The sequence below is a fragment of the Nerophis ophidion genome, linkage group LG04 (genome assembly GCF_033978795.1).
Source record: "Nerophis ophidion isolate RoL-2023_Sa linkage group LG04, RoL_Noph_v1.0, whole genome shotgun sequence".
NCBI lineage: Eukaryota > Metazoa > Chordata > Actinopteri > Syngnathiformes > Syngnathidae > Nerophis > Nerophis ophidion.
The window spans coordinates 9302287-9322897 of record NC_084614.1 but is presented as its reverse complement, the minus strand read 5'-3'; the positions used below and the strand labels follow the sequence as shown (position 1 = coordinate 9322897).

General features: G+C 34.5%; 1 protein-coding gene across 2 annotated transcripts in view; it reads right to left on the bottom strand.

Moving 5' to 3' along the window:
- ndrg1a (N-myc downstream regulated 1a) overlaps window positions 1-20611 on the bottom strand; it is a 36840-nt gene that overhangs the window by 8669 nt on the left and 7560 nt on the right. The window contains exons 2-13 of one of the 2 annotated variants that reach the window (XM_061896985.1): window positions 19973-20047; window positions 16033-16068; window positions 11568-11673; window positions 10274-10394; window positions 8401-8463; window positions 8232-8292; window positions 4401-4487; window positions 2896-2952; window positions 2724-2827; window positions 2595-2651; window positions 1333-1384; window positions 1182-1229 (exon numbers count right to left, since the gene is read on the bottom strand). In XM_061896985.1, coding sequence (XP_061752969.1) covers window positions 1182-1229; window positions 1333-1384; window positions 2595-2651; window positions 2724-2827; window positions 2896-2952; window positions 4401-4487; window positions 8232-8292; window positions 8401-8463; window positions 10274-10394; window positions 11568-11673; window positions 16033-16068; window positions 19973-20029 — 849 coding nt within the window. In that variant the 5' untranslated portion in view covers window positions 20030-20047. Of the gene's footprint in view, window positions 1-1181; window positions 1230-1332; window positions 1385-2594; window positions 2652-2723; window positions 2828-2895; window positions 2953-4400; window positions 4488-8231; window positions 8293-8400; window positions 8464-10273; window positions 10395-11567; window positions 11674-12730; window positions 12878-16032; window positions 16069-19972; window positions 20048-20611 lie in introns of those variants that run through there. The other variant, XM_061896986.1, reaches the window with a different exon arrangement.

Genomic DNA, 20611 nt, shown 5'->3' with positions numbered 1-20611 from the left:
CGTCGATGTTCTCTACTAAATCCTTTCAGCAAAAATATGGCAATATGGCACTAACCCCTCTGCCACCGTCAACAAATAACTCTGACAAAAACACTAGTAACACAATAAGCAGATAAGGGATTTTCCAGAATTATCCGAGTAAATGTGTCTATTTACATCTGAAACGCTACCACTGCCGCCGCCCGGAGCCGTCGCTTTTTCCATTTTTTTTATTCTAGTGCCTCACTCACTTTCCTCATCCACGAATCTTTCATCCTCGCTCAAATTAATGGGGAAATTGTCGCTTTCTCGGTCCGAATCGCTCTTGCTGTTGGTGGCTATGATTATAAACAATGTTCTGATGTGAAGAGCCTTCACACCGGTGAAAGTCACGCGCACATCGTCTGCTACTTCCGGTACAGGCAAGGCTTTTTTATTAGCGACCAAAAGTTGCAAACTTTATCGTCGATGTTCTCTACTAAATCCTTTCAGCAAAAATATGGCAATATGGCACTAACCCCTCTGCCACCGTCAACAAATAACTCTGACAAAAACACTAGTAACACAATAAGCAGATAAGGCATTTTCCAGAATTATCCGAGTAAATGTGTCTAATTACATCTGAAACGCTACCACTGCCGCCGCCCGGAGCCGTCACTTTTTCTATTTTTTTTTATTCTAGTGCCTCACTAACTTTCCTCATCCACGAATCTTTCATCCTCGCTCAAATTAATGGGGAAATTGTCGCTTTCTCGGTCCGAATCGCTCTTGCTGTTGGTGGCTATGATTATAAACAATGTTCAGATGTGAAGAGCCTTCACACCGGTGAAAGTCACGCGCACATCGTCTGCTACTTCCGGTAAAGGCAAGGCTTTTTTATTAGCGACCAAAAGTTGCAAACTTTATCGTCGATGTTCTCTATTAAATCCTTTCAGCAAAAATATGGCAATATGGCGAAACGATCAAGTATGACACATAGAATGGACCTGCTATCTCCGTTTAAATAAGAACATCTCATTTCAGTAGGCCTTTAAAAAAGGGCATATTATTAATTCTGCTCCACGCAGCGACCACGCACCATTACGCACCCCTCCGTGCTCGACCGCACGTTTGAACGCCGTAAAGTAGGTCATCGCCGGTTAATGTGTCACCACATCTTTCCATCGTGACAAATACATGAAGAGGGGGGGCTTAAGCCTCACCTTGAGCAGCGTGGTTTTTGTGGGGTCCAGTTTGGTGTTGCACTCCACCTGCGCAAATAAGACACTCCATTAGGAACACCCGCACAGTGCGTTTGGACCCGCCCTCGTTTCGATTGGTCGGCTTTTAAGAGGCGAAAGCGTCTTGACTCACCACAGCGTCCACAGCGGGAGAGTTGTCGCCCACTACCAGCAGGCTGGGGCACCTGCGGTCAAAGGTGAAAGGGGTCAACATTTGGTCAAAACCTATTTAAAAAAATTATATGTATACAGCAGGGGTCACCAAAGCGGTGTAATATTGCCATATTTTCTTGTAAAATTCTGACTTTTGTATGTAAAAATATTACTTTTTAATGCAAAAAGGTGACATTTGTCATATAAAATTCTGACTTGTATCATACACACACGTATATATATATATATATATATATATATATATATATATATATATATATACTGTATATATATATATATATATCCATCCATCCATCAATTTTCTACTGCTTATTCCCTTTGGGGTTGCGGGGGGCGTTGGTGCCTATCTCAGCTACAATCGGGCAAAAGGCGGGGTACACCCTGGACAAGTCACCACCTCATATATATATATATATATATATATATATATATATATATATATATATATATATATATATATATATATATATATATATATATCTCCATCCATCCATCAATTTTCTACTGCTTATTCCCTTTGGGGTTGCGGGGGGCGCTGGTGCCTATCTCAGCTACAATCGGGCGAAGGGCGGGGTACACCCTGGACAAGTCACCACCTCATATATATATATATATATATATATATATATATATATATATATATATATATATATATATATATATATATATATATATATATAAACATATATATACACACATATATACATACACACATGTATATATACACACACACACACACACACACACACACACACACACACACACACACACACACACACACGACACTCTTACCCTACAGAATTATGCAAAAATCTAAACTATTTTCACATATTTTAACACTTTCATGAGTGGGAACCTTTTGGATGTCTGAGTCCTTTATTGAGATTTTTTTTTTTTTTTAGCTGTTATTGTTAAAAAAAATAACAATAAATTGAAAGCAATGTTTTATTAAATGTTTGACCTATTTAAGTCTCTAATTACTTGCAATTTTTAGATCTGAAGGTAGATATTTAAGTGTTGAAAGTTCAAAACAATAATAATAAACAAGTTATTTTTAACACGTTAATGATTGAGACCCTTTTGGGTCCCCGGGACCTTTAACAGTCACCAAAAATTGAGGTGAGCCCTAATGGTTTTGAAATGGAAAAATATCAGGCGCTGGATTTGCCCATATATGGGCAGGGAAGCTAAAAAAGTGAAAAATAATCTGCCTGGACGTACTTGAGGGTTCTGACGTTGCTGCCTGGAATGGGCCGCTCGATTTCCAAGTCCCTCCGACTTTAAAGACACACAAAACAAACACAACGTTAATTGTCCCGTCTTATAGGAATTGTCGGCCGGCAGGCGGACCTCTCGTAGGCCTTGATGAAGAGCTGCAGGTTGAACTGGTTCATGTCCTTCATGATGTGGTGGCGGTACGTGGCGACCATGTTCTGGTTGTGCTGGATCTCCTCCTGCCGCCACAGTTAGCGCCATCAGGCGAAAGCAAGAAACAAGAAACGGGGGCCCAAGAGAGGCGTACCTTTCCGAAGAGGTGGCTGATGACCAGGTCGGGCAGGGCGTGGGTCCAGCCGCTGATCTGGAATCAGACGCTACGTTTAGCCATATTCTTGTCGAAAGTTTGCGGACACTGTGACACAGAACTGTCAGGCTTGCCACTGACAGTTTGTTTGTGTTTTAGTTTTTCTTCTGTGTGTGTTTAGTATTTCCTGTCTTTAGTTCCGGTCAGCACTCTTATTTTGTCTGTTTCCCGTTTTTTTCCCTGTGCGCTGTTTCTCCTCAGCTGCGGCTGATTGGCACTTGGCCACACCTGGTGTCAATCAGCCCGATCCTATTTGTACCTGCTTTTGTCCTCCAGTCAGTGGTGGATTATTGTCTTGTAGATGTCGCTCTTGTCGCTCCTGTCGTGCCATGCAGTGTCTTGTATTTGCAGCGTAGCGGTAAGCTAAATCCGTTAGATGTTTGTGGCTAATTGTTCTTTGTTCAAACTGCTTCCACAGTGGAGTGTTTTAAGTCTCGTCTTAAGACCCACTTTTATTCTTTGGCTTTCAACACTACGTGAGTTGTGTGGTCCTCTGTCCTCTGTTGTCCTCTGTGTTTTTTATACACTTTGATTTCTATTTTACTGTTTTAATTGATTTTACCCTTTAAAATAGTTTTTAATCATATTTGTTTTTGTATTGTTTTTATTGGTTTTATATTTATTTATTTTTTGTTTTTATTCAGTCATTGGTGGAGCATAATACATATATATATATATATATATATATATTTTTTTTTTTTTACAATTGTTTTTAACATGGCTGTGCAGCACTTTGGAAACGTTATTGTTGTTTACATGTGCTATATAAATAGATTGGATTGGATTCTTTGTTCCCTGCTTCCAGTTTGTTTTGTACTACACATTACGACTTCTGTTTTCCTGCTCACTACCCGCTAGCTTCTACGCTAGACCCTTTTTGTTTTTGCTAGCTTCCATGTTAAGCTCCTTTTATTTTCTAGCTCCCATGCTATCTCCCTTAGTTTGTTATCCCCCTCGTGCGCGCTTTTGGTTGTTCTTGTTCTAATATTTTAATTAAATCATGTTTTCCAGTTCAATGCCTGCCTCCATCTCTGCATCTTGGGGTTCGTCACAAACTAACTTTGACAAGAATGTGATATTAGGGACGGCGTGGCGCAGTGGAAGAGTGGCCGTGCGCTACCCGAGGGTCCCTGGTTCAATCCCCACCTAGTACCAAACTCGTCACGTTCGTTGTGTCCTGAGAAAGACACTTCACCCTTGCTCCTGATGGGTGCTGGTTAGCGCCTTGCATGGCAGCTCCCTCCATCATTGTGTGAATGTGTGTGTGAATGGGTGAATGTGGAAGTAGTGTCAAAGCGCTTTGAGTACCTTGAAGGTAGAAAAGCGCTATACAAGTACAACCCATTTATCATTTATATGTGTGTGTGTGTGTGTGTGTGTGTGTGTGTGTGTGTGTGTGTGTGTGTGTGTGTGTGTGTGTGTGTGTGTGTGTGTGTATACCATACCTTGTGTGCAGCCCAGTCCATCCAGCCCTCGGCACACGGGTTGATGTTGATGAGCAACAGACCCTCCACCATCTGCGGGTAATCAAGCTAGGACACAACACGTAACATTGATTACATTAGATTAGATTACATCAGAGTCATCCTAATAGTACATTCTGTCCTCTTTTCTCCCAGAGTAATTTCCGGGAACTCTCGAGCAGCAGCGATTTTACATCGGGGGCAAGCACAGCACTGCCCCACAGTGGGGGGGGGAGTGAGGGGGGAATGTGATATCTATGTTTATAAATTGCCTAGGAATCGTTGTAGTGATGATTTGGGTGTTGGTAATCATGCCGACTTTTCCCTGTACCTTATTGGCTTGTGTTGGCCCAAAAATCCTGCCTATCAACAAGGGGCAAACTTGATGTAACCGACAAAAAAAAACTACCGTTGATCCAGTGACGGTTTATGGTGATACATTTCAACTTTCAGAGATTTTTTTTTTTGGCTTAGTTGTTTGGAAAGCATATAAAACATAAATAATAGTAACAACGGTCTTCATCCGGTGTTGGTATTGGATATCGGTCCGCAAAAAGCAAGTATCGGCACAGCACACCAGGTTACCCTTTTCTTGTATTTTAGTCAAGTCCTTTACAAAAAGTTAAAAGTGCCAGCCTACAGGCTAAAAGTGAGCGAGCAGCTACGGGACAGCTAAGCACACAATAGCGCATAAGCTACACCTATGTAATGATAATTGAACAATTGTGTTGGCCCGAAAATCCCGCCTATCAGCAAGGGGCAAACTTGATGTAACCGACAAAAAAAAACTACCGTTGATCCAATGGCGGTTTATGGTGATACATTTCAACTTTCAGAGATTTTTTTTTTTTGGCTTAGTTGTTTGGAAAGCATATAAAACATAAATAAGAGTAACAACGGTCTTCATCCGGTGTTGATATTGGATATCGGTCCGCAAAAAGCAAGTATCGGCACGGCACACCAGGTTACCCTTTTCTTGTATTTTAGTCAAGTCCTTTACAAAAAGTTAAACATGCCAGCCAACAGGCTAAAAGTGAGCGAGCAGCTACGCAACAGCGAAGCACACAATAGCGCATAAGCTACATCTTTGTAATAATAATTGAACAATTGTGTTGGCCCGAAAATCCCGCCTAGCAACAAGGGGCAAACTTGATGTAACCGACAAAAAAAAAAAATACCGTTGATCCAATGACGGTTTATGGTGATACATTTCAACTTTCAGAGATTTTTTTTTTTTTTTTGGCTTAGTTGTTTGGAAAGCATATAAAACATAAATAAGAGTAACAACGGTCTTCATCCGGTGTTGGTATTGGATATCGGTCCGCAAAAAGCAAGTATCGGCACGGCACACCAGGTTACCCTTTTCTTGTATTTTAGTCAAGTCCTTTACAAAAAGTTAAAAGTGCCAGCCTACAGGCTAAAAGTGAGCGAGCAGCTACGCAACAGCTAAGCACACAATAGCGCATAAGCTACACCTATGTAATGATAATTGAACAATTGTGTTAGCCCAAAAATCCCGCCTAGCAACAAGGAGCAAACTTGATGTAACCGACAAAAAAAACAAAAAACTACCGTTAATTCAATGACGTTTTATGGTGATACATTTCAACTTTCAGATCATTTTTTTTAGCTTAGTTGGTTGGAAAGCATATGAAACATAAATAATCGTAACAACAGTCTTCATCCGTTGTTGATATTGGATATCGGTCGGCTAAAAACAAGTATCGGCGCAGCTAAAGCTCCTCCAATAAGCACACCAGGTTGGCCTTTTTCTTGCATTCTAGTCAAGTCCTTTACAAAAAGTTAAACGTGCCAGGCTACAGGCTAAAAGTGCGCGAGCAGCTACGCAACAGCTAAGCACACAATAGCGCATAAGCTAGACATAGGTAATAATACTTGAACAATAAAACAGCAGATTTGTCCACACATAGTATAGTTGCATATTAATTACACATACAAAGTCAAAGCATATTAGAAAGTATCCAGTAACAAGCGTGTCCGCATCATTCAACTTACTGCATCATGAGTTTAACTTCAAAAGTTATTGTGGCCACTAGGTGTCACCAAAGAGAAAGTAACACCCCACGTTCAACTTAAAAACAATATCAGTCCATTAAAGATGGTTGATAAAAAATAGGTTAGTAGTTTAATTGTTCTGTTTAACTTGGTTAAACCTTTTTCTAACATTCCACACTTCTAAATATTACAAATATTACTGCTGATATCGTATCGGATCAATATCGGTATTGGCCAATGATATTGGTAATGTATCGGACGTGAATAAGTTAAATCGGGACCACTAATTAATAATACATTAACGCCAAACACCAATTTTTATTTTTTAAAATCATGTTATAAATATGGTTTGTAATATAGTTAAATATAAATGTATTTAATTTTTAGAAATATTTTATTAAAAAACATTATTTCAAAACATTTTTAAAAACACCCGACAACACATTCATTATAGCTGTAGTAATTTTTACTGGACTTAAAAAAAATAAAAAAGTAAAAATATATATATTTGGAATATAAATCCTTTATATTCCACCCCCGCCTTCCGCTCAATTGTAGCTGAGATAGGCACCATAGCCCCCCGCAACCCCAAAGGGAATAATAGGTAGAAAATGGATGGATGGATTGACTTAAAATACATTTCCTTAAAAAAAACTTGACGTGAATAAGTTAAATCGGGACAACTAATTAATAATACATTGACGCCAAACACCAATTGTTTTTTTGTTTTTTTAAATCATGTTATAAATATATTTTGTATTAAATTTAAATATACTGTACATGTATTTAACTAATATAAATATTTTATTTAAAAATATTAATTAAAAAAAAACGACAACATATTAATTACAGCTTTAGTAATTTTGAATGGACTTTTAAAAATAAATAAAATAAAAATCATTTATATAAATGTTTTATATTCCTAAGTTGACTTAAAATACATTTCCTAAAAAAAAACATGACGTGAATAAGTTAAATCGGGACAACTAATTAATAATACATTGACGCCAAACACCAATTGTTTTTTTTTTAAATCATGTTATAAATATATTTTGTATTATATTTAAATATAATATGCGTGGCGCAGTGGGAGAGTGGCCGTGCGCAACCCGAGGGGCCCTGGTTCAAATCCCACCTAGTACCAACCTCGTCACATCCGTTGTGTCCTGAGCAAGACACTTCACCCTTGCTCCTGATGGGTGCTGGTTGGCGCCTTGCATGGCAGCTCCCTCCATCAGTGTGTGAATGTGTGTGTGAATGGGTAAATGTGGAAGTAGTGTCAAAGCGCTTTGAGTACCTTGAAGGTAGAAAAGCGCTATACAAGTACAACCCATTTATCATTTATACTGTACATGTATTTAACTAATATAAATATGTTATTTAAAAATATTTATAAAAAAAAAGCAACAAAAAAAACCCGACAACACATTAATTACAGCTTTAGTAATATTGAATGGACTTTTAAAAATAAATAAAATAAAAATCACTTATATAAATGTTTTATATTCCTAAATTGACTTAAAATACATTTCCTAAAAAAAAAAAAAAAAACTTTCAATAATTTTATCTAAAAAAAATTAAAAAAATACTGGTAATTTATTGAAATTAATTTAAAAATAAAAAATATACATGTTTGCAAGAAAATTAAGTACTGCGCCAAACATTTGGGGGGAAACGGAGTAGTGTCGCGATACTCTGCAAAAAGCAGGAAAATCTGAGTTTCCAATCCTGATTGCAAGCAAATGATTATTAAGCCTGACTGACTGAGAGGAAGGAAGGAGGAGGAGCTCGGCTTACAGCGAATCTGGTCAGCATGAAGGCCCCGGCTCCCATTCCTAATCCAATAACGCTCTTCAGCCTGCGGTGCACAAACAGACATGGAGGCTGTTAGAACAGGTTGGAACAACAATCTTCCACTAGAACGTGACGAGGCGGCTATTTGAGAACGGGCAACTTCTTCTCGTACCCAAAATGCTTGAGGACCAGCGGGAGTGTCTCGGAGAGCTCATCCATGGACGGGTACTCGTATCTGGGATAAAAAGAAGGAAATGAACACATTTTTTTAAATGAAAAAAATCCAATAAAATATTGTAAATTTAGATTTAAATTTTAGAAACACAACTTATTTTTTTCAGAATTAAACAAAAATAGTAAAAGGCATATCGTGTATCTGGGATGGAAAACAGGAAATTAACACGTTTGGGCAATGTACTTATGATTAATTACTAGAAGAAATTAAAAATGTAAAAAATCCAGTAAAATATTCTAAATTTAGATTTTAATTTAAAAATAAAAACTTATTTTTTAAGAATTAAACAAAAATAGTAAAAGGCATATCGCCTTTTATTATAGGAAACGAACACGTTTGTGCAATGTACTTATGATTAATTACCTAAAGAAATTTAAAATTAAAAAAATCCAATAAAATATTTCAAATTTTGATTTTAATTTTAAAAATGCAACTTATTTTTCTTCTGAATTAAACAAAAATTGTAAAAGACATATGTCATACCTGGGATGTAAAACAGGAAATTAACACATTTTTGTGCAATGTACTTATTATGATTAATTACTTGAAAAAAATTTGATGAAAAAAAAATCTAATAAGTGTTGAAAATTTAGATTTTAATTTTAGAAACACAACTTATTTTTTCAGAATCAAACAAAAATACTTAAAGGCATATCTCGTATCTGGGATGGAAAACAGGAAATGAACACATTTGTGTGCAATGCACTAACAAAAAATAATTAAAGATACATAAAATAAAATAAAAATAAAATAAGAATTTTTTAATTAGGATTTTAATTTTAAAAATACATATTATTATTTCAAAATCAAACAAAAATTATAAAAGGCATATCTTACATCTGGGATGGAAAAACAAAAATGCAAATGTACTTATGATTAATTTCTTGAAGACATTTTAAATGAAAAAAAGTCTAATAAAATATTGTTCATTTACTTGAAGAAATTTTTAATTAAAACAATCTGATAAACTTGTGAAAATTTAGATTAAAATTTTAGAAATGCAACTATTTATTTTTAATTAAACAAAAATAGTAAAAGGCAAATCTTGTATTTACGAGGGAAAACAGGAAATTAACAAATTTTTGTGCAATGTACTGATCATGAATTAATGAAAGACACTTAAAAAAAAATCTAATATATTGTAAATTATGATTTTAATTTTACAAATACAACGTATTCTTTCTGACTTAAAAAAAATAGTAAAAGGTGTATCTCGTATTTTGGATGGAAAACAGGACTTTTTTTGTGCAATGCACTAACAATAAATTAACTAAAGACACATAAAATATTTTTAAAAAATGAATAAAATATTTTAAATTTAGATTTTAATTTTACAAATAAAATGTGTTTTTTCAGAATTAAAAAAAAAAGTAAAAGTTGTATCTCCTTTCTGGGATAGCAAACAGCAAATTAAAACTATTTTGTGCAATGTACGAATGATTTATTAAAAAAACTTAAAATGCAAAAATCAAATGAATATTGTAAATTAAGATTTTAATTTTAGAAAGATTATTTGTTTTTTCTTAACTACACAAAAATAGTAAAATATCTATCTGCGATGACAAATGGCAAATGAACACATTTTTGTTTTAATAATTAATGAATTGTAGGAACGTAAAACAAAATAATTCAATAAAATATTGAAAAATTAAGATTTTATTTTAGAAATAGAATGTATTTTTTTCGGGAATAAACAAAAGTGGCAAAAGGCGCCCCACTTGTACAAACAACAAATCAGGTCGACGCTGATCTACCTGCTGCTTCAAAAGTCACAAACGTGTGTGTGTGTGTGTGTGTGTGTGTGGCTCACCCAGTGGAAAAGGTGTTAGCTCCCTCGTGCTGCCCGAGGGCGTCCACGTGACACACGGCAAAGTGATGCAGGATCTCGGTCATGTCCTCATGGGTGAAGAGTGAGTCCCAGCATGTTTTGTCTGGAGGAAGAGGATGAAGAAGAGGAAGAGGAGAGGCGTTGGCTAGCGACAGGTGACCTCGCATGGGCACAGGTACAGGTGCATAGTCACAATCAGCTAAACACACAGGAGTTGTCATGGAAACGGGGATACAATGCAAGCTGTAGGCCAGGGTGCCCATTACGTCGATCAGGCTTTTAAAAAAAATAGACCTAAAAATTAGTGATCATCAATCTTCACCAAGACGTCACTTAAATGACATTCACATTACCGGAGGGTCTTGTGAGATGACGCTGGCTGCTGCAAGATCATTATTATGAAAATATGACCGAGAGGAAGGCGAGAAACACTTTTTATTTCAACAGACTCTCGCGCCGTAGCTTCCGTCAAAACTCTAAAGGCCGACTGCACATTTCCTCTCTTCACAATAAAAGCCCTGCTTCATGCTGCCTGCGCTAACTAAATACAGAGTCTCGGAAAACTGGCGTGCACAGGCGATCCCTCAGAAAGCTGGCGTGCACATTTTTCGAGACTCTTATTTTGTTAGCGCAGGCAGCATGAAGCAGGGCTTTTATTGTGAAGATAGGAAATGTGCAGTCGGCCTTTAGAGTTTTGACGAAAGGGACGGCGCGAAAGTCTGTTGAAATAAAAAGTGTTTCTCGCCTTCCTCTCTGTCATTTTTTCATAATAATGAACTGGCAGCAGCCAGCGTCATCTCACAAGACCCTCGGGTGCCGTGAATGTCAATCAAGCAAGCTACGGAATTTGCCGCCAATGTTTTTCTTGTAAAGTGTATGGAAGCTGGATGAATTAGATGCCAAACACCAACCACTTTCATGTGGTATTGTACAGAAAGGACAACTTTTTTTCTCCTCCATTTGAAAATGTGGGCGTTATCATCATTACTGTCTGATTCCAATCAATGCAAGTCATCAGAATCAGGTAATACACCAACTTATATTCTTGTCTTTGTAAAAGAAAGACATCTATATGTGTTACACATGCTTGTATTATCATTAAACACATTTAACTTGTTTACAAAAATGTCTCTTTCATAAATAAATAAATATAAATGATATGTATAAATGAGGTAGATCCCCTCGAGTTGGTCAATTGAAAAGTAGCTCGCCTGCAGAAAAAGTGTGGGCACCCCTGCTGTAGGCAATTTGAGGGGGGAAAGTGGGCGGGGCTTACAGTTCAGTCCGATGTCATGGAAGGTGAGGATGACGGGCCGCTCCCCCTTGGGCACCCCCTTCATCGTGCAGTGGAGTCTCCCATAGGGGGTCTCCACATCGTGCTCCTGCACACACACACACACACACATTTTTTATTGAAAAACATATTTCCTGTTGGGATGTCCCCTGGCTGCAGTTGTGTGTATGCAAGAATCCAGGAGAGTTGAGTGAAGGTAAGAGGAATTTAATACACATAAGAAAATAAAAAAAGCAAACATAAAGCAGTCGTGCAAAGTAACGTTCTCAACATGATATAAACTCCGAGCACTGAGGAGTGATCGAGTGAAACATAAATAGACCTTTGTTGATTGACAGCAGCTGAGGACCGCTGCCAATCGACGGCGAGTGTGACAAAAACAGTGCTCAGCGGAGTAAACAGGGAGTATAACAAAATAAGAGCACTGACCAGGAAATAAAGTACAAAACACGAAAAACTATCAGAAATTAAGTGACAGATTGTCACATTTCCCTCCTTTTTTAGTGTTTATATAGATTTTGATCAAATATAACCAAATTATAAATACAATAAAATCATAAAGCTAATTAAATGTTCTATTATTTATATATACAATTTTATATTTGTAGCATTTTACAGAAATGTAGAATTAATGTAGTAATTTTTCAAAAAATCATAAGAATAAAATGTGTATTTATTAATCTTTTTTTTTTAATTAAATACTTCGCAATGCATGTTTAAAATACTGAACATGTAATAAAACGAATGAATTGTCAAAAATGCACAAGTAAAGAAATTCAATAAAATGTTATTTCCAATTTCCACAAATGTTGAATTATTTTAAGAAATGTTTATAACTATTTAAACATTTATACAAATAAAATGTGTATTTAATATTTGTTTTATTATTTAACTTAAAATACAAAAAAAATAAAAAATACTTTAAATAAATTAAAGAAAAACAAGTTGTTTACATTGTTTTACTCTGGACATGCAAGCTTTTTCAGTGACAAATAACGATAATTAACGCCCGTAATTAGCGCGCCAACAGTTATTTTCTACTTCCTCAAAAACTTCTGCGTGGCGACGTTAACCGACGTTCTCCCAGTGAATCCCGAAAATCGTATTCCAACAATCCAGCAGTAAAATCCCTAAAAGTGACTCACGGCGACTTCGATGTCGGTCACTATCATCTCCACGTCGGAATCCTCCAGGACCATGATTGCGTTAGTCAAAATGGAAAAAAAAAAACAACTGAGGGTCCGAAAGGCTCCTGCTGTCGGCGCCCGGCGCCTTTATAGCTCTTGGCCTAAGCCGCTGACCTCCCATGATGCTTTGCAGCCTGGTCAAAACAAGCTAATTCCAGATGGAGAGATCCCTAAATTGGATCAGGCTGGAGGGTCTGCGGCAGAATAGTCTCCCGGCAAAAACCTGCCGCTGCGGTTGACATTCCATAAACGGCCCGGTTGTGTTGACTCAGGTGTGGAATGTGCTTGGCAAGGTGCGCACTTTTTTTTTTTTTTTTTTTTGTGTGCTTTTTGTCAGGCATCAGTCCATCAGGGGGGCCCACAATTTTTCTGCAGGCATGGAGGTGGATTTACCTCATTCATTTACATCCCATCCATCCATTTTCTACCGCTTGGATCGCCGGGGGTGCTGGAGCCTATCCCAGCTGCATTCAAGCGGAAGGCGGGATACATCCTGGACAAGTCGCCAACTCATCGCAGGGGCCAACACAGACAGACAACATTCACACTCACACTCTAGGGCAGGGGTGTCCAAACTTTTTCCACTGAGGGCCGCACACTGAGAAATCAGAGCAAGCGGGGGTAATTTTCATAATTTTTATTTTAAAAACCAATACAATATATGTATAAAAAATATACATTTTGGCCTCCACTCAGTTATGATCCCGGGGACCCCAAAGGGTTTTGGTCCCAAAAAATATTAAAAGTGTGTCATTATTCAGTATTATTATTTTTATTATTATTCAAGTTTTAAATCTCTAGATCAACATTAGGGAGAAAAAAATGGAAAAAACACAAAATATGCAATATTTTCACCCAATAACTTTTTTAGGTGGAATATTTGAGATTATATAATAATTGGAGCCTTAATTTTGGATTTTGATTTATTATTTTTTTTTGAGCAATGACACTTAAAAACAAATCACACAAAAAAAATTGGGGATCCAAAAGTGTCCTACTTATTAAAGTGTTAAAAAATAAATAATATATTTTTATTACTGTTTACTTTTAGCACAATAATCTCGAGCTCAACTTCAGATACATCCGTCAATTTTAACTTTTATTGTTGTTTGTGTTTTGTTTGTTTGTTTTAGGCCCTTTTAAAAAAAACAGCTCAATTTTTTATATGGCAAAACGCAAAATATGCAACATTTTCCTCAAAAAATATCCATCCATCCATCCATTTTATACCACTTATTCCCTTTGGGGTCACGGGGGGCGCTGGTGCCTATCTCAGCTACAATCGGGCGGAAGGCGGCGTACACCCTGGACAAGTCGCCACCTCATCACGGGGCCAACACAGACAGACAACATTCACACTCACACTCTAGGGCAGGGGTGTCCAAACTTTTTCCACTGAGGGCCACACACAATAAAATCAGAGCAAGCGGGGGCTATTTTCATCATTTTTATTTTAAAAACCAATACAATATATGTATAAAAAACATACATTTTGGCCTCTACTCAGTTATGATCCGGGGGACCCCAAAGGGTTTTGGTCCAAAAAAATATTAAAAATGTGTCATTATTCAGTAATATTATTGTTATTGTTATTCAAGTTTTAAATCTTTAGATCAACATTAGGGGAAAAAAATGGAAAAAACACAAAATATGCAATATTTTCACCCAATAACTTTTTTAGGTGGAATATTTGAGATTATATAATAATTGGAGCCTTAATATTGGATTTTGATTCATTATTTTTTTTGAGCGATGACACTTAAAAAAAAATCACACTAAAATAATTGGGGATCCAAAAGTGTCCTACTTATTAAAGTGTTAAAAAATAAATAATACTTTTTTTTTTACTGTCTACTTTTAGCACAATAATCTCGAGATCAACTTCAGATCTATCCGTCAATTTTAAGTTTTATTGTTGTTTATGTTTTGTTTGTTTTAGGCCCTTCTTTTAAAAAAACAACTCAGTTTTTTATATGGGAAAACACAAAATATGCAACATTTTCCCCCAAAAATATTTCAAAGTGGAATATTTAATGTGATGTAATCAGAACCTTGAATAGGTCAATAATTCAAAATGACAACTTTGATTCATTATTATAATACCACTTTTTATGTTTTTAATTTCTTTCAATTGTATTCTTAAAATGTGCTGTGGGGCCGGTAAAAAATAACCCGTAGGCCGCACTTTGGTAACCCCGGCTCTAGGGCCAATTGAGTGTCTGTCTGCAAAGTTTTTCCGTTTATTTGGGTAAACACTCCATTTATGTCTAAATATCTTGGGTCAAGTTCCACATTTACAGCATCACTATTAGAAAAATGGTATCCAAGTTATCACAAAACTTTGCGTTTCAATGTGTTCCGGACGAGCAGATCAAAGCTGTCTTTGATCCTACCAAGCAAAAGGCTTATAAAACTCCACTGTGTAGGATGGGAAGCAACATGAAGGTGTTCTGTTTCTTTCATGTATTGTAATCAACAAAAACATATTGAAGCGAAGACGAAGCAAGACCGGCTCCCCTTTAGGGACCTCTTCTTTGAACTGTTTTTACATCGTTTTCTTTGAACTGTTTTGTACCCAAAGGCAGTGGCTGTTTCCGGCCCCCTCCCTTCGAAACAGCTGTTGCCATGTGATCAGGGAAAGTACAAATAAAAGAGGAGGCGTCAAACCAGGGTGAGACTGTAAAAAAGTACAGTCCAGCCAAATTTAACTCTGTCTCTGTTTAATTCCTTGCTTCTTGTCTTGTTTAATAGATGTCATCAGTGTTTGAACCAGACAGTCACTTCAACTTCATTCTCTCAGCTTCTGTCGTCTCCACCGTCTCACCCTTCCTTGACGATCTCTTCTAGAAGCAATAGTTCATCCTCCGTATATTCATCTTCAAAAAAGGTGAGGTTGTGAATCCTCACTTTTCCAAAAAGCTCTCATTAGCTAACCAACTAATGAAAATCATGGAGGCTCGCAGGAACGGCCCAGGGAGCTCAGACAGAATTCTGGCAAGGCACAGACCAGGCCAAGGTTACAAAAACTTTTCTGCAGGGCCTCCATAATCCTTATACATAATGTATCTTTATTTAAATGATATTAATGATTAATTATTAATAATCATCGTAATTAGACATAATTAGCCCAGCCCATTTCCCACCTAATGACATCGTGCGGATGCTCGCTGCCAGATGTGCTGGCAGATGTGACGCTTTCACGCCAGCAGGTGGCACCAGTGCTGCAGAGTGGGTCATGTGACACAGGTGTGCGCATTTACCTTAACAACCAGCTGCAGCACCGCTTCTCTCAGGCCCTGCAACACAAGCACGCCATTAGCACTCCTCCAGCCTTGCAAGGCTAATGCTAATGCTAATGCTAATGCTAACCAGACTAGACAGGGCAAACGTGTGTGAATGCTAATAGAGGCTAAGCTAAAATGCTCACAGAAGGAATAAACATGAAATGAACACATTTTTGTGCAATGTACGAACAATACATTTATTAAGACACAAAAAAATAAAAAATGAATCTAATAACATTTTGTACATTAAGATATTATTTCACAAATACATTTTATTATTTCCGAATAAAAAAATAGTAAAAAGTGTATCTTTTATCTCAGATGGAAAAAAGGAAATTAACAGATTTTTGTGCAATGTACTTATGAATAAATACTGGAAGAAATTTAAAATAACAAAATCTAATAAAATATTGTAAATTTACATTTTAATTTTAGGAGGTACAATTTATTTTTTCTGGACCAAACCAAAATATTAAAAGGCATATCTCGTATTTGGGATGGAAAAAAAGAAATGAACACATTTTTATGTAATGTACTAACAATAAAACATTTTTAAAGACACATTAAATAAAGTAAAAATCTAATAAAATATTGTAAATCAAGATACTATTTTACAAATACATCTTATTATTTCTGAATAAAAAAAATTGTAAAAAGGTGTATCTTGTATCTCAAATGGAAGAAATTAAATGAACAGATTTTTGTGCAATGTACGTTTGATTAAATACTGGAAAAAAATTTAAATAATAAAATCTAATAAAATATTGTGAATTTAGATTTTAATTTTAGGAGGAACAACTTGTTTTTTCCGGATTAAACCAAAATATTAAAAGGCTTATCTCGTATTTGGGATGGAAAAAAAAGAAATGAACACATTTTTATGCAATGTCCTAACAATAAAACCTTTTTAAAGACACATTAAATCAAATAAAAATCAAATAAAATATTGTAAGTCAAGATATTATTTTAAAAATACATCTTATTATTTATAAATAAAAAAATTGTAAAAAGGTGTATCTTGTATCTCAAATGGAAAAAATGAAATGAACAGATTTTTGTGCAATGTACGTTTGATTAAATACTGGAAAAAATTTAAAATAACAAAATCTAATAAAATATTGTAAATTTAGATTTTAATTTTAGGAGGTACAACCTATTTTTTAGGGATTAAATTAAAATATTGAAAGGCACATCTCAAATTTGTGATGGAAAAAAAGAAATGAACACATTTTTATGCAATGTACTAACAATAAAACATTTTTAAAGACACATTAAATAAAATAAAAATCGAATAAAATATTGTAAATCAAGATATTATTTTAAAAATACATCTTATTATTTCTGAATAAAACAATTGTAAAAAGGTGTATCTTGTATCTCAAATGGAAAAAATGAAATGAACAGATTTTTGTGCAATGTACGTTTGATTAAATACTGGAAAAAATTTAAAAAAACTAAATCTAATAAAATATTGTGAATTTAGATTTTAATTTTAGGAGGAACAACTTATTTTTTCCGGATTAAACCAAAATATTAAAAGGCTTATCTTGTATTTGGGATGGAAAAAAAGAAATGAACACATTTTTATGTAATGTACTAACAATAAAACATTTTTAAAGACACATTAAATAAAATAAAAATCTAATAAAATATTGTAAATCAAGATACTATTTTACAAATACATCTTATTATTTCTGAATAAAAAAATTGTAAAAAGGTGTATCTTGTATCTCAAATGGAAAAAATGAAATGAACAGATTTTTGTGCAATGTATGTTTGATTAAATACTGGAAAAAAATTTAGATAACAAAATCTAATAAAATATTGTAAATTTAGATTTTAATTTTAGGAGGTACAACTTATTTTTTCGGGATCAAACCAAAATATTAAATGGCATATCTCGTATTTGGGATGGAAAAAAAGAAATGAACACATTTTTATGTTATGTACTAACAATAAAACATTTTTAAAGACACATTAAATTAAATAAAAATCTAATAAAATATTGTAAATCAAGATACTATTTTACAAATACATCTTATTATTTCTGAATAAAAAAATTTGTAAAAAGGTGTATCTTGTATCTCAAATGGAAAAAATGAAATGAACAGATTTTTGTGCAATGTACGTTTGATTAAATACTGGAAACAATTTTAAATAACAAAATCTAATAAAATATTGTAAATTTAGATTTTAATTTTAGTAGGAACAACTTATTTTTTCCGGATTAAACCAAAATATTAAAAGGCTTATCTCGTATTTGGGATGGGAAAAAAAAGAAATGAACACATTTTTATGCAATGTCCTAACAATAAAACCTTTTTAAAGACACATTAAATAAAATTAAAATCTAATAAAATATTGTAAATCAAGATATTATTTTAAAAATACACCTTATTATTTCTGAATAAAAAAATAGTAAAAAGGTGTATTTTGTATCTCAAATGGAAAAAATGAAATGAACAGATTTTTGTGCAATGTACGTTTGATTAAATACTGGAAAAAAATTTAGATAACAAAATCTAATAAAATATTGTAGATTTAGATTTTAATTTTAGGAGGTGCAATTTATTTTTTCGGGATTAAACCAAAATATTAAAAGGCATATCTCGTATTTGGGATGGAAAAAAAGAAATGAACACATTTTTATGTAATGTACTAACAATAAAACATTTTTAAAGACACATTAAATAAAGTACAAATCTAATAAAATATTGTAAATCAAGATACTATTTTACAAATACATCTTATTATTTCTGAATAAAAAAATTAGTAAAAAGGTGTATCTTGTATCTCAAATGGAAAAAATGAAATGAACAGATTTTTGTGCAATGTACGTTTGATTAAATACTGGAAAAAATTTAAAATAACAAAATCTAATAAAATATTGTAAATTTTGATTTTAATTTTAGTAGGAACAACTTATTTTTTCCGGATTAAACCAAAATATTAAAAGGCTTATCTCGTATTTGGGATGAAAAAAAAAAGAAATGAACACATTTTTATGCAATGTCCTAACAATAAAACCTTTTTAAAGACACATTAAATAAAATTAAAATCTAATAAAATATTGTAAATCAAGATATTATTTTAAAAATACACCTTATTATTTCTGAATAAAAAAATAGTTTAAAAAAATGTAATAAAATATTTTAAATTTAGAACTAAACACAATTAGTAAAAGGCATATCTCGTATCTGGAATGGAAAAAAGAAATGAACACATTTTTGTGCAATTAATTAATTCAATTTAGAAATAATCATCATTTTCATTTAGACATAATTAGGAATAAGAATTGCTAATTGGATTTAAAAACCTTCTTAAAAAACGTCCGCTAGTGGCTGTGATCAGTACAGCTGAGTAGTGGACGCCAGAGAAGTGCTATGATCTTCTGAATTTTAAACATAATTCTACAAATCATAACAAGAAAAAATATCATTAGTTTTGACTGTCAAAAATAATAATTTTTTTCTGTATTTTGATTTATTTATTTATTCATGTCGTACTAATGTCATTATTTTCTGAATATATTTTGCATTTTATTTTTTTTATTTTGCATGGCAGGTTTTTAACGTGGCACAAATTATTATATTTTATAGAAAATTAGAAATGTGCGTTAATTTACTTACGACATATTGTGCGATTATATTGTATTGAATTAGCTGAATACAATAATGGCATGTAAAATAATTGACAAACAATGCAAATTAAAAAACTAAATGATAAAATAAGTAAATACATATTTTCTCCATCTTATTTATATTATTTTTGGGATTTTTGAGCGGTTTATGAGTGTGTATTTAATATTTTATTTTATTTTTTTCTTCTAAATCAAGAGCCACTGGTCGGCCATGATAGTTCCTTGCTAACAGTACTAGCGGTGATAACAGTGCTAGCGAGTCGTGGTTTGACGCACCGGCAGCTCCTTGTCCACCAGCAGATGTTTGGATTCAGCAACCTGGATGTCCTCCATGTCGGTGGGCTACACCAGCTGTGGGGACAAACAGTAAATGAGCTCGTTAGATGCAGCGGAGAAATGACAGAAGACGTTCACTTTGTGTGTTGATCTATGAATGACCACATCAGTCACGGCGCACCCAAACCAGTCTTCAGCAGCAAAGCTCTGTGGGTAAACTCATCCCAACATGTCTTTTCAGGCCTGCTGCTCTCATTGTCTCCTTGTTCTTCCCGTAAACGTTTGTTTTTAGCACCCGTTCATACTTGTTGTGTAGAAGTTGTACTCAAGTATGATGGCCTACTGTTGTCAAGACAGCTGTCTTTTTGTTGCTAACGTTTGCTACTTGTTTGCCAGTTGGCTACTTGTTGTGTATACAACACATTTACTACTCTGTTTGCTACTTTTTGTCGCTAAGGCTTGCTATTTGTTTGCCAGTTAGCTACTTGTTGCTTAAACAAGACATTTACTACTTCTTGTAAAAGGTAACTACTCTGTTTGCTACTTTTTGTTGCTAATAATTGCTACTTGTTTGCCAGTTCGCTACTTGTTGCATAAACAACACATTTACTACTTATTGTAAAAGGTATCTACACTGTT